Consider the following 13,107-nt stretch of genomic DNA (forward strand, 5'->3'; position numbering starts at 1 on the left):
CACTCAGCTTCCCTATATCGCGCACACTAGACTCAGCAGCTCACGAGGCAGGAGTCTGATGATCTTAGATTCGCATCAATATGTCAAGTCAAAGTGAGCCCACGAACAAAGGAGACAATCTACTGCAAACACCTGAACAGGTAAGGACTACAGTGCATTTCAATATGTTGGCATGATTGTAGGCTACACAATATTTATTTAAATTTGATTCTCCTTAAGTTATTAACTACTTATGTTACACGGTGATCGGGCCACAAGCAAACTGATGATCCCTTCAAATATTTCTGCTCTGGGTTTGAAAGATTTTCCTGGTTTGGTTTTCAGTGGCTTGTTATACTAGCAAAGCTTTTTTGCATTTTAGGGTAATTATATAAAAATTAAAAGAAAAAAAAAACATAAAATGGCAGCTACAACAGTGTTGTTGCATCCGAAGTTGAGTCACTGTCTCCAAATGGCTATTTTGAGATGCTGTGACTATGATTCATTATTATTTTAGGGGGGGGAAACATCAGATCATGAAGAATTAAACATATTTTTCACAAAAGTGTTTTGCAATCATTTACTTTTGAAGGGTTTGCTACATTGGTACATAATGAAAATGCTGTACTCGTGTGCATGTGCGTTTGTTGAGGTTGGGTACGTGTGTATCTGCATAATTATTTTCAGACTATGTTTATAACGATTCCCTTTCAAGTGAATTTCCTGGATTGTTGGTTTGCTTTTGCTTCCAAGTCAGCTTCATTATCAGTGACAGAGGAAGTCTCTTGCATAGGCAGGCCTTATCAGAAACTTTAAAGAAGCACTCGCATTTCTTCAGACCAGCATTGATGTACTTTTTGCACAGGAAGAACTTGTAGCGAAGGCTGTAGTGACTTGAGATCACATTTAAATTCCTGTTAGTTTCAGTTTGATTCAACTGAAGTAGTTGCTTTTTTTTACATCCATTTAAATGTGCAACATAAGCACCTTTCCCTTGTTTTTTCCAGGAGCATGGCTTACCAAGACTCAAACAGGTAAAAAAACACAAACAATTGGCTTGGCTGTGATGAACTAAACCAGTGTGTGTTTTTGTGTGTGTTCGGGGGGGGAATTTAACTAAACCAAACTAGCCAAACTGAAAGACCAGAGCCTAAAGACTCTGTATCACTGTTCTCAGCATGTTGACACTGTCATATTTATAGATAGTTAGATGTGTAATGGTTAGCAGGTTTATTGCTAATTACCACTCAAGGCTAAATAATGGAATGGATTTATATAGTTCCTTTCTAGTCTGACCACTGAAAGTGCTTAGACTACATTAAGTATACACTGCAACTACACAATTTACCTTTCTGTTATACATGATCACCATTTTTAGAAGTCATGTGATGCAAGATCTATTGATCAGTAAAAAGAACAATAACTTGTTGAGTTACTATTGAGATGTCTCTCTCGCTTTCTCAAAGCTTAGCTGCTGCTTTTGTTCCAAGAGGAAAAATAATCCCATCGCAAGTCATTATGCTACACTTGGTACAAAATGTACCCAAGTTTTTTACTAGTGGAGATTTCATCCTCTTGTGACAAAAACTGTTGTACTAAATTTTAAGTTAATCCCTCCGATAGCGGTCAAGAAATTTTATTGCAGATCAGCTTGGTTGCACTGGCTGAGAAAAAGTCAGATATCCCCCCCAGAATCATTACGATAAATCCTTTAAGAATAGCCATTTCGTTCTGCTTATCCAATGCGGGAAGGGTTGGAGCATATCCCAACTCCAAGAAGGAAAAGTCAAGGAACACATGGGACAGGTTGCCAGTTTATTGCAAACTTACAAACCAGAATTGCCAAAGAGAAATTAACCCACATATGTTTGGACTGGTGGAGGAAGCTCGAGTAGAGGCAACGTGAAGAATATGCACTTTTCACTTAACATCTGCAGACCTTGTGCAAGTCTGTCCTGTAGATATTGGGAGAAATTGCTAAATTACATTATGGTGATACTAGAGAATAAATCTGTAAAATTCATCTTTTGAGGACCATGAACATCTGTGCACAATTTCATTTCAATCCTTCCAGTCTTTGTCAGGACAGCACCTTCAAAAGTCCTCAAAGTCATTAGCAAATGTCCTCTGTGGACAATGTCAAAATGTACAAAATCTCAGGAATTTTTATAGGGAATTTGCTCAAAGAGCTGCCAATGTGACAAGTAGATATTGGACTATTTTACTGAATATGTTAAAGCCAGGAGGTCTCGTTATTAGAAGACTTTGAATGTGTGGACAATCCTTCCCATAGTTATTGTACTGGCTTTGGTACAGGAAAGTCCCCTCATGAACAGGGGAACAGTTACTAGGACATATCCTCTTCGAACAATGAATGTCACAAATGGTAAATGGCCTGCATTTGTATAGCGCTTTTCTAGTCCCTAAGGACCCCAAAGCGCTTCACACTACATTCAGTCATTCACCCATTCACCCTGGCGATGGCAAGCTACATTGTAGCCACAGCTGCCCTGGGGCGCACTGACAGAGGCGAGGCTGCCGGACACTGGACATCTTGTATAAGTCTGTGAATAGATGTTGGATTATTTTACTAAATAGGTTAACGCTTTGACACTGTGGTGGCACAATCGGTGTTACCCTCTGTACACAATGAATGTCTGTATAAAATTTAATCTAAATCTTTCCAACAGTTGTTGAGAACTGTGTTTCAGAATTCAACCTGGAGGTATTGCTAAAGAAAAAATCAAGTTGCAGACAAACCAGAACACGTCCTATAAGAAAAGTGAATGTCAAAATATGCAGAATCTTTGTGGTAATTAGTTATGTAGATACAAATGTATCTACATAGGATACTAAGAACTAAGGTATCTACATGAGGCAAAAAAAAAAAAATAGAAATTTGGAAGCTTTGATATGTTGATTCTAAAGTAATATAGAGAAAGTTGCATTGTATGAGGATAATGAATGGATTTTATATGTGTGCATAATTTCATGTCAAGTCCTTCAAGTTGAATCTATATTTTTCACTGTACAGAAATGATGACGTTTTAGATCGTAGATACGATACCTTCACTAACTTGAAACTCACTGTGATCCATTGTAATCCATTGTATAGTTTTAAAATGTTCCTTTCATGTCTGCTTTTTGACGTTTTCTGTGTTTCCCTTTCCAGTTTTCACCTGTGCATACACGTAAACTGGGGTTGACAAGGAAATTGAGAGGGAGGGTAAGTCACCCTGCATGTGTTTTAAATGCTTAAATTTCAGGTTAAAATTATGCATGATTCCCATATTTATCAAACAGAATCATGGAAACATAGTTTTCCCGTGTCTCCTTTAGGATTTTAAAGAAGATGAAAATCCAGAAGAGAAAGCAAGGAGACACAAGGAGATGGAGGTATAATCACTTCCAGTGTATGACTATGTTCAGCACATAAAATGGCATTTTCAAACAACGTTCTCAATCTGATTATGTCTGTTAAAAGCTCAAGCCTCTGTATAAGGAGCTACTGTACACCATCGCACACAAAATGGGGAAACCGTCTTCAAATGAGATTTTCACAGATGACCAGCTTCGACGGTACATCCGAGAGGTAAAAACGTACACGCGTGTATAACGGCACTCATAACTTTCCAACTGCGTTGGTGTGCAACTAGATGATTGTTCAATCCATCCTATCTACCAGGCTTTCACTATGACAGAATCAGAGCACGACAGTCTGCTGGAGAAAGTACAGAGCACAGAGGTGAGAAAAGGAAGTCTGCATACTTGTTCCAATAAATGCGATGCTGAAGACCACCAACATCTATTAATAGTAGTCATAAGAATTCTATTTTCCACTGTCTTTACTGTGGCAGAAATGATGTCATCAGTATGTTTAATGCTGCAAACAATATTACATTAAACAGTTAATGCTGTTTAATGTTGTTTTATTATCTAACCCTCTTATCCATCCAGCCCCCAGTATATTGTCTGATGGCCACTGTCAAGGAAGCCAAGGGAATTCTGGGAAAAGACATCAGTGGTGAGTTCTTGCCTTTCCCGTACAGAGAGGGGGTTATCACTTTTCAGTGATGTGATGATTGAGACTCCTTTTAATGTGTTTCTTTTTTAGCCAGAGATTCTATATCGATGTTGATTTCAGCTAGGCTAGACTTGACCAGACTGCACATCATCTTACTATTTTTTGTTTGGGGGTTTTCTTTCTTTCTTTTCTTTCTTTCTTTTTTTAAAACAAAGAAATAGAAATTATACTATGAAAGTTATTAATCAATCAAATTTACTGTGTGTGATCACCTAAAAAAGTCAAACACCGAAAGTGCCTAAAAAACACGATCATATACATTTAATGCAAAAGCAGACATAGCTTCCAAATGGTAATGGATGGATTGACATTAAAAAGTGCAACTTTGGGTATTTCAGATTTTCCCTTTTGAGCTGGAATGTTTTAGAAAAGCTGAACATTGTGCCTCTTTGCTGCCATCTTTCCAGTACTGTGGATTATAACTAAAAGCCCCAAAACTCATGATATAAAATGATGATTGATGTCTAAAAATGTGATTAAATACTAGCAACTTAATGCTGAAGAATTGTCGTGTTTCCATTGTCATTGTTACCTTTTTAGCATGTTAAATTAGCATTTAGCTTGTAAGCTACAATTGAAGTTTCTTACATGATGGTGGGGGGGGATTGTTGTCTGCCATGTTCTTGATACAACCATGCTAGAGAAAAATGTGTATGACCTGATTGGTTAGCGGTAGTTCCTGGAGAATTCTGGTTAATTTCGTAAATAGACTGCTATTTATATAGTATCTTTTTCCTCAGTTAAGTCTCATCCAATGGGGTTCTGCATCTTACCCAAGGAAAACTTTGGGATGTGGACTGGAAGAATCAGGGATCGATTTGATTTGATTTATTTTGTAGACAACCCTAAACTGCCAGATGGTTATGCAGCAGTCTCCAGCCCTGTGTGACTGGGGTCTGATTCATTGTCGCCATGATTGTCACAAATCCGAAATGCCAGACTAGTTAATGTCGTATGGTTAGTGTTCCTCTGTTTGCAAATCCTGATAAGGTTAATAGTCTATAGTTTATAATGTGCATATTTTCTCAAAATGATTATCCTCAGAAAAAAAGAAGTGAAGATCTTGTGCCTTCCTTCTAAGAATCTTTAGTCATTCTCCTCTACCAAACGTGATTCATATTTGAATTTACTGAGTTTACATTTTTATGATTGGTTAATCTCTTTTTGGAGGTGACTTGAGTTAATCAAAAACTGTTTGTTTTGAACAGGTTTCAGTGATCCATACTGTTTGCTCACTATAATGGAGGATGAGGAGGAGAGTCGGACTCGCCAGTCCAGAGCCAAACCCCTTAAATCTGTCGTAAAGGATGCAGTATCACATGATAAAATCTACCAAACAGACATTAAAAAGCAAACTCTTAACCCCATCTGGAACCAAACGTTCATACTGTGAGTCACAATTCTTGATCATTTCTGCTGAAGTAGATTGAAACGCCCACATTACCTTCTACTGTTTCTCTTCCTTTCAGAGAATTTGGACATTTTGCAGGTGCCAGCTTCCACCTTGAGATGTGGTGAGAAAAACAGAAACCTTCACTTTGTTTGTTTTAAAGTTAATTAAGTATGCTTTTCCTTATCTTCTGTCAAATATATGGAGTTACAATAATTAAATTAAATGTGGTCAAAGTCTCAAATGATGGGTGAACAAGAGATTGTGCTACAAGTGAGCCCAAAGCTCGGGCTTGAGACTACTGTCCTCTCATGCATACAGAGCTCTAGCTGTGAGAACAGATGCCCCACCCACCTGCTGTTCCTAACATTTGTTTGTGAGAGGCAGCCAATCAGAACAAAGTGTGCTTGAAGGGGGCAAGAATGAGCTAAAACTGTTTATTTCACAAAGACGGCTAGCTGAAAGGATTAATAAGGATTAGCTTGAACTGCCCATCATGCAAAGCTGCTCTAGTAGGGTGCAAAAACAATAATATGGCATTTGAGATGAGCATATTAGATTCCCTATAAAATGGTCTTTTCACTGCATTCCTTTGTGCTGTGCCTTTTCTGCTACAGGGACAAAGATGAAGAGGTGTCACTCACACAGAAACTAGAGGAGTTCACAACCAACCTAAATAATTTAAGAAGGTATTCTACTTTCTCTGTGACTTACACATAAAAAGTTGATTATGCAAAACAGCTAAGTGTTTCTACTCGTACCTGTTTAGGATGATCAAGGAGGCCAAAAAAGAAAAAGGAACAGACGACTTTTTGGGAAAAGTCGTTATAAAACTGAAGGTATTAAATGATCTTATTTTTGTATCGTCTGTTTTTGCTCAGCGCTCTCTTTCCAGTCTAGTAACCATTTTCTATCCTCACACTACAGGAGCTCCACTGTACTGAAGACAACTGGTACACTCTGGAGCCCAGAACAGAGACTTACCCTAATCGTGGCCAGTGCCACCTTAACCTCAAGTTCATCCACAAAGGGGTAAAAAGATGCCCTCTTTGCAGTGTCCGTGTAGTTTTACAGAGCGTAGTTTTACAGAGCGTAGTTTTACAGAGCGTAGTTTTACAGAGCGTCTCTGTTAGAATAAATGAAGAAATGTGCACTCATGAAACCTCTTTGATGTCTAAACTTACTCAAGAAAGAGGAAGTGGATTCAATAACAGTGAAGTTAATGACACAATACTCTAATAGGAGAGACTTGCGCTTCTTGCACAACAGAGAACATAGCATTTATATGTCTAACAGAAAATACTTTCTATGTGTTGTGTGACTGACAGAGAGATGGGACCCTGAGCGCCGGCCGAAGCGCTTACGTCAACTACTGTGGCATTCTGCAGCAGTTTGTCCAGGCTTACATCTCAAAGCAACAGGTTAGGCAAACATCCTCTCAGCTCTTCTCAAAATCCTTCATCAGTCTCTCACTTCTCTCTCTTCGTGCTGTCTTTTTCTTCTTTAAAGGGACAGTTCACCAGAAAATAAACGTAAAGATGTGTACTTTTGCTTAATTACGTAGTTAACCCTAACCACTTCCCCTCTAATGCTCAAAGCACGAAAAGTTAATTTGAAAAACTCAATAAGTTTCTTTTTCTGTCCATGAAGCATAATAGATAATAGAAACAAAGTTCACTCGAAAAGTTCACAAACCTTCTTATGACCGTTTCATGTAGGAACTTTTTTTCCTTTACACCCAACTGCATCGAGTGTGGAGCTAGCTAACATTACCCATCAGCCAAGGGGGGCACCATCAGTGCTCGCATCTTGTCACAAGAGCAAGCCTCAAATTCTTTTGTAAAGTATTACGGTTGGTGGTTGTTGGGAAGAAAATAGTGCTTGCATGAAACTTCTCACTATTTGTTTCTGGATTTCTGGAAAGACAGTGATGGTGACCTTTTTATTTATTTTGTTTTATTGGATTGGATTTAGCCATTCTGTTCAGAAGAAGACAACTAATTTTACAGCTGGGATCTCCAAAAGTCAGCAACTCACAACAAAGAATATTTAGAGGAATAAAGCTTACTGTAGTACCGGAAATGTCTGTCTGTCTGTCTGCAAACTACACATTCAAGAGTTGCTCAACCAAACTTGGCACCCTTCATCTAAGTCCACTTAGAGATATCAGATATGTTGATGCCATCATGATGTTATTATCCTTTCTGATGATGTCAATGAGCCTTTATCCACCAGCAACACCTTATAAAAGCGTTTTATCATTTTAAGAACATGACAAAAACGTCTGATTTACATCTGAAAAAAGCTGAATTACACATGTCATATCATGATGCTATCCCATTACTCGGAAACCACTTATCAGCAGGCTAAAATGACCTGTTTTGAGTATTTATGCACCTATCACACCTTAATAAAAGCGTCATATCATTTTAATTTGACAGGATCTCATTTATATCTACAAAAGTTGAATTATGCAGGATATGTCAGGATGCCATCACATTGCCTTTACAACCACCTTTTTAGCCCTTATGCACCTGCAACACCTTATAAAAGAATCATGACATTCATCTTTATATTTAAACAATTGCACGGATGGACAATCGAAACAATACTGCAGCACAGGCCTGTAGTAGTACTAAAAAATGTCTGGATTTGATTTTAGGGTGAACTCTCCCTTTAACCTTCTGATCTTGTTTTGTGTCTCTCAGAGTTCTGCCCCGTGGAAAGGGGAGTTGTGCGGCGAGGCCCAGACTCTGCTCGAACTGTACGCTACGCAGAACGACCTCTCACCTTTTCTTCAGGACCTGGCGTAAGCACCATATTTAACATGTTGTAAATTTCATATGAGAAGAAGATAAAACAAGCCCTGCGTTAGCTGAAGAGAATCATAAACTCTAGATCTATCAATCTATTGCTATATTTTTATCATTTATCAGCTTCCAGTGATATTGCATCAGAGGTATGATGGACATATTGTAAGTCAGTGTGATCCAAGTCAAAGAATCCCCACAAAATGTAACTGAAACCTAATTACATTCGTCATTTTGGGATTTTACCAATACACATCAGTTAAAGACAAAATTAGAAGACTGTGTGTCAAAAACAAATTCACTTTAAAAATGGTCTTTCGAGTACATTAGTGCGGCTGTTAACCTTAGTTACTGTTACTGCTGTGCCAGCTTTCAGTTGTGCTTCTGAATAAATGTGGATGTGTGTGCCCCTGACAGGAAATGGGTGGCGTACAGTAAGTTGTACCAGAGCTTAGAAGTGGACTCGTCTGTGCTGTTACAGCAGCTCACGAGTATAGAATACCACTGGCACCAGCAGGAGCTGCCCTACCAACAGGTATAAGTGCTCAACTCACTGTCACACAGCTGCATAATTCAGAAGCAAATGTGCTTTACTGTGAGAATTTCTGAAAAGAGGTGAAGAGCTTTAACAGCGCAGGGACCTGCATACTTTCACTGCTAATGCAACCTAACTATGTCACCTACTTTTACTCGTCATCTCGCTTTAATGATGATTTTTCTGTCCTGTGATAGTCATTAATAAAAAAGTTAAAAGAAGCCAGGAGCTGACTTTCAATGCCAGAAGTGTTGAGGAAGGTGTTGCACTCTGTTATCAGAAACAGGAACTTGGGGACTCTCTTCACGGCTTCCTACAGTACGGCCTGTGTCTGGTGGCCAAATACAGAGACATCTTCCCTCCAACACCCAGCGCTACTCCGAAACTACACAGACTGCTCAGGTACACGTGGTTATAAGTGTTTACAGACTCGGCGGCAGAGCTGTTGTAGCTGAGGATTTTGATTATGAAGTACTTGTGCTTTTTTTTAGGATATTAGTCCAGATCTGTAAGACACAGGCTTTTCAGAAATTAAATCCAGCTCAGTTTGACCTGCATGATGAGGTCACCGATGCTATGCAGGTCAGTCATCATACTTGGGAGATTATTGCCATCTTAATGTTTATTACATCATATAACTGTAAGTACTCATCACATTACTTTTATATCAGAAAGGTACAGAGGACTGGTTCGTGATCAAAAAGGGTTTGCATCAGCCGATGACTAAGGTAAAGTCAAGCACATCATGAAAATCTTACCTGGCATCTCCATTTTATTGCACTACACTTACTATTTTTGCACTATGCTGTCACACAGGACCTCTCAGAGATTGGGAGCGCCCTCTCTAGGTTGATTGGGGAGGTGCAGGAAGACATAAAACACAACAAAGACGTTTGGAACAGAGTATTTGTGAGGTAAGAAGGCAATTAAATGTTATTTTTTACTTGGCTTACAGTAGCTTGAAATGAATGAAAACCTTCCCTGTTCTCATGATGTTTTTATCACAACAGTGCTGTGCAAGTTGATGTGTTCACTGTCACCTATAAGAGGTTTGACTCCCTGGTAAGTAGAAATGGAACAGTCCCTTCAAGCCCCGTCAACCTTCTTCTTAATGAATCTGGTCATTTCTCGCCACATTGTTCTCTCCTTTCCTCCACAGATTGCAAAAGAAATGAGGGAAACCTTGTCGTTAATGGAGGATCAGATGGAGCAGAAACTAGCCAACAGCCTGTTCCCAGTTTATCTGAGCTTGCAGGCCATCTACAAAGACAAAGCTTTCTTACAGAAAAGGTCAGAAATCATCACACTCAGTGATCTATCTTATATGGCAGCCCTTCACTTGTCCCATCGCTCCAAATGTACCACCCTGTTTCTAAAACAGCTGCTGGAAAACCTCACAATTAGTCATATAAACTGTTTCCTTATCAAAAACCCTAAAGATTTTGTCAATTACATTGTGTTGGATACAAATTATTCCAATCACTGCCTTTTAATTGTATTAACATTACACGTGTGGGCCCAAATTTGCACAGAAACCGGGTTGTATTCATGTTTTTTAAAGTGGTGCTGACACTTCAGTTAAGCGTTCGATCCATTTTTTAATCTATTTATTTTTTGTTTGTTCAGCTGAAGTTTAAATTCCTTCTGTCAGTACTTTGGAGTTTAATGCAAGTAATGTAATAGGAGCTCAAGAGCTTGTTTGCCTTTTCAGGGGAGTGCTAGAGCTGTCAAACTTTCATGAGGGTTTCCGAGAGGCTCTGCCTTACTGGCTGAACCAGGCATTCAGCACCACTCAGGACAGGGTGGAGAGGGCTGTCCAGGTGGACCAGGTAAATGACAGAAGACTCTTATTGTAATGTAAATTTCTTCCACAAAGAAAAATGTCAATACATATTTTTAAACCCTTTCTTCTTCTCAGCTTCAACCACTGCAAACTGGTGTTGTACCAATAAAACACAGCTCCTCAGCAGTGGACCTGGTGGCGTGCATCCAGCCCATCTGCCAGCTGTGGGAACAGCTGTCCTGGCCTGACCCCGAGGAGGCTTTCATGCTCATGGTCAAAATCACCGAGGTGCATATATCAGATTATAAACTGGTTACATTACGTGATTGTTGGAAAGATTGTTGGTTGTATATCCCGGCTTTCTGTGTGTTTTCAGGATGTTTGTAAGATTGTGGTGAACTATTGTAAAATCCTAAAGGAGAGAGTCAGGGTGCTGTCTAAGAACTCTGACCACGGCTCTGCTATTAACATGGTAAGAAGAAGAAGAAAACAACAAAAATAATCTATAGGAACAAATTAATGCTACAACCAGATTGTCCTCCTCCTCTCTGTGCAGTTGTGCGTGGTTGTGAATGACCTGGAGCACTTGCGGACTGTGTTGACCCGACTTCCCACGCAGCTGAACTGGGCAGGGCTTCGAGACAGGACTCACGATGTGATAGGAGAAAGCCAGTTCAAAAACACGCTGCCCTCACAGCTCCAGCAGGCCCAGAGCATCTTGGGCCGAGAGATCCGATCAGCTTTAGACACTCTTGGGAAGAAGGTATCGAAGACTAGAATGGAAAACTGGACACTTTTTTAAAAAACGCTATATTTCACACATTTAAAATGAAATATCTCTTCAGTTAAACACAGACATTGAAACACACGTCAGAAACATGTCGACCAGACGGAGGATTCCTTCCAAATCCACAGAGGATGTGAGTCATGCCTGCTCTCTTCCAGTCTTTTGTCCAGTTTTCTCACCTCATCCCCAGTTGGTCACAGCAGACGGCTGCTCCTCCTCTGCCTAAGGTTTCTTCCTGTTAAAAGGGAGTTTTTCCTTCCCACAGTCACCAAGTGCTTGCTGATAGTGGGTCTGATTGTTTGGCTTTTCTCTTTAACTCACAACATAAATCACCTTGAGGGGACTGAATTGAATCAAGTCTATGTGAACTGAATTTCTGTGTTTGCCTAACATTTAGCCTCTTTTCTGTTCTTAGGCTGCAGCCCCTCTTATGCGCTACATAGAGCAGGAGCTGCAGTACATGAATGAAAACTTAGTTCAAGAGAACTTCAACAGGTACTGAGCCTAATGTCTGATAGCTCTGCTTGTGTTGTGTATTTTCCAGTAGTTTGTTTTCAGTGTCTCAAAGTTTTCTAAAGAGTGTCAACTTATTTTATCTTCTATATCCAGTCTCCTGACTCCTCTGTGGAATAACTCAGTGAAAATCATCCACCAGGTGGCTAATCAGCATCAACTGCAAGAGGGGCTAATGGTGTTCTCCCAGAGGTTGCTATATACACTGCAGGTTGGTCCACAGCCACAGAAAACTGTCTGGCTGTCTTGTTATTTCTTTAAGCACTCTTCAGGAAAAGTTCTCCAATCTTCTTAAAGGACATTCCAAGCTCCTCTTTGAATGTTGGCTCCGTTCTTCTGTGATGTTGAGACTGTTATATCTCTCATGACCTCCTCTGTATATACTGATGAGAATTTATACCAAAAATATCGAATATCGATCCATCACTCAATAAGGCCTGTTGTCACTGATTTTCAGGAAGGTTCTTATGTAGTTTGGCATACCTCAGCATTTTTTCCTACCTTGAATATGGCATCTTAACAGCTACCCTTCCACTAAGAACATTTCTCATGAGGTTTTGGTGACGTGTATATTAACCAAGGCCTTCTAAAATGATCTCTCAGCTCCTGTAAGATCTTTGCTGGATTTTGTCCTCTTTCTTAAGGACGTGGCTTTGAGTACTGTTCATCTGCTATTCTTTATCATCCTTTTTGACTTAAATGGGGACCACTATTTACCAAATGAACATCATGTTGTTTCAGTTAGACTTTAAATTAGTAATTGAAACTCATCAGTAAGGTTACTGCAGTGTACCCAGGTTACAGATCAATGAAGCAGACGAGCTGTGACTGCTGGTCATTAGAACGACCATTTTGAGCGGACGTCATCAAAATAAAAAAAAACCCGTAAAAAGCGTAATAATTTATTTTTGCATTTCTTGAAAATGTCAGTGCCTTGAGCAGTGCTTCCACGCGGAGGGAAACGGACTTCCTCTGAATAAACTTCACTCTGATGAGTACAAGGTGAGTCTCTGCAGAAGAAGAAACTATTCATTTCACCGAAGAGTTTAAAACGATTTGACTTTATTATTTCACTCTTGTGTCTGTCGAGGCCCTCAAAAGCCACCTCACTCACCACTCCCTGAATAGCCAGCAGCTTGTGGAAAAGTACCTTGAAGGGAAAGTGTTTGAGCAGGTGAGTTTTGCAATAAACACTTATCACACAAATTTCTTTTGCAGCTCTTTTA

At 39.5% G+C, this 13,107-nt stretch overlaps 1 protein-coding gene across 1 annotated transcript in view; it reads left to right on the top strand.

The window, feature by feature from the left end:
* unc13d (unc-13 homolog D (C. elegans)) overlaps nucleotides 1-13,107 on the top strand; it is a 15,682-nt gene continuing 2,575 nt past the window's right edge. The window contains exons 1-30 of the mRNA XM_026177341.2: nucleotides 1-140; nucleotides 987-1,013; nucleotides 3,152-3,205; nucleotides 3,319-3,375; nucleotides 3,464-3,571; nucleotides 3,665-3,724; nucleotides 3,937-4,003; nucleotides 5,272-5,452; nucleotides 5,533-5,577; nucleotides 6,071-6,142; nucleotides 6,223-6,292; nucleotides 6,381-6,485; nucleotides 6,782-6,874; nucleotides 8,162-8,262; nucleotides 8,681-8,798; nucleotides 9,079-9,200; nucleotides 9,290-9,380; nucleotides 9,470-9,526; nucleotides 9,615-9,712; nucleotides 9,809-9,860; nucleotides 9,958-10,088; nucleotides 10,510-10,627; nucleotides 10,717-10,869; nucleotides 10,958-11,053; nucleotides 11,138-11,344; nucleotides 11,427-11,501; nucleotides 11,784-11,863; nucleotides 11,978-12,092; nucleotides 12,812-12,883; nucleotides 12,972-13,055. Coding sequence (XP_026033126.1) covers nucleotides 81-140; nucleotides 987-1,013; nucleotides 3,152-3,205; nucleotides 3,319-3,375; nucleotides 3,464-3,571; nucleotides 3,665-3,724; nucleotides 3,937-4,003; nucleotides 5,272-5,452; nucleotides 5,533-5,577; nucleotides 6,071-6,142; nucleotides 6,223-6,292; nucleotides 6,381-6,485; nucleotides 6,782-6,874; nucleotides 8,162-8,262; nucleotides 8,681-8,798; nucleotides 9,079-9,200; nucleotides 9,290-9,380; nucleotides 9,470-9,526; nucleotides 9,615-9,712; nucleotides 9,809-9,860; nucleotides 9,958-10,088; nucleotides 10,510-10,627; nucleotides 10,717-10,869; nucleotides 10,958-11,053; nucleotides 11,138-11,344; nucleotides 11,427-11,501; nucleotides 11,784-11,863; nucleotides 11,978-12,092; nucleotides 12,812-12,883; nucleotides 12,972-13,055 — 2,769 coding nt within the window. The 5' untranslated portion in view covers nucleotides 1-80. The remainder of the gene's footprint in view (nucleotides 141-986; nucleotides 1,014-3,151; nucleotides 3,206-3,318; nucleotides 3,376-3,463; nucleotides 3,572-3,664; nucleotides 3,725-3,936; nucleotides 4,004-5,271; nucleotides 5,453-5,532; nucleotides 5,578-6,070; nucleotides 6,143-6,222; nucleotides 6,293-6,380; nucleotides 6,486-6,781; nucleotides 6,875-8,161; nucleotides 8,263-8,680; nucleotides 8,799-9,078; nucleotides 9,201-9,289; nucleotides 9,381-9,469; nucleotides 9,527-9,614; nucleotides 9,713-9,808; nucleotides 9,861-9,957; nucleotides 10,089-10,509; nucleotides 10,628-10,716; nucleotides 10,870-10,957; nucleotides 11,054-11,137; nucleotides 11,345-11,426; nucleotides 11,502-11,783; nucleotides 11,864-11,977; nucleotides 12,093-12,811; nucleotides 12,884-12,971; nucleotides 13,056-13,107) is intronic.

Source organism: Astatotilapia calliptera, chromosome 8, assembly GCF_964374335.1.
Source record: "Astatotilapia calliptera chromosome 8, fAstCal68.1, whole genome shotgun sequence".
In the NCBI taxonomy this organism is placed as follows: domain Eukaryota; kingdom Metazoa; phylum Chordata; class Actinopteri; order Cichliformes; family Cichlidae; genus Astatotilapia; species Astatotilapia calliptera.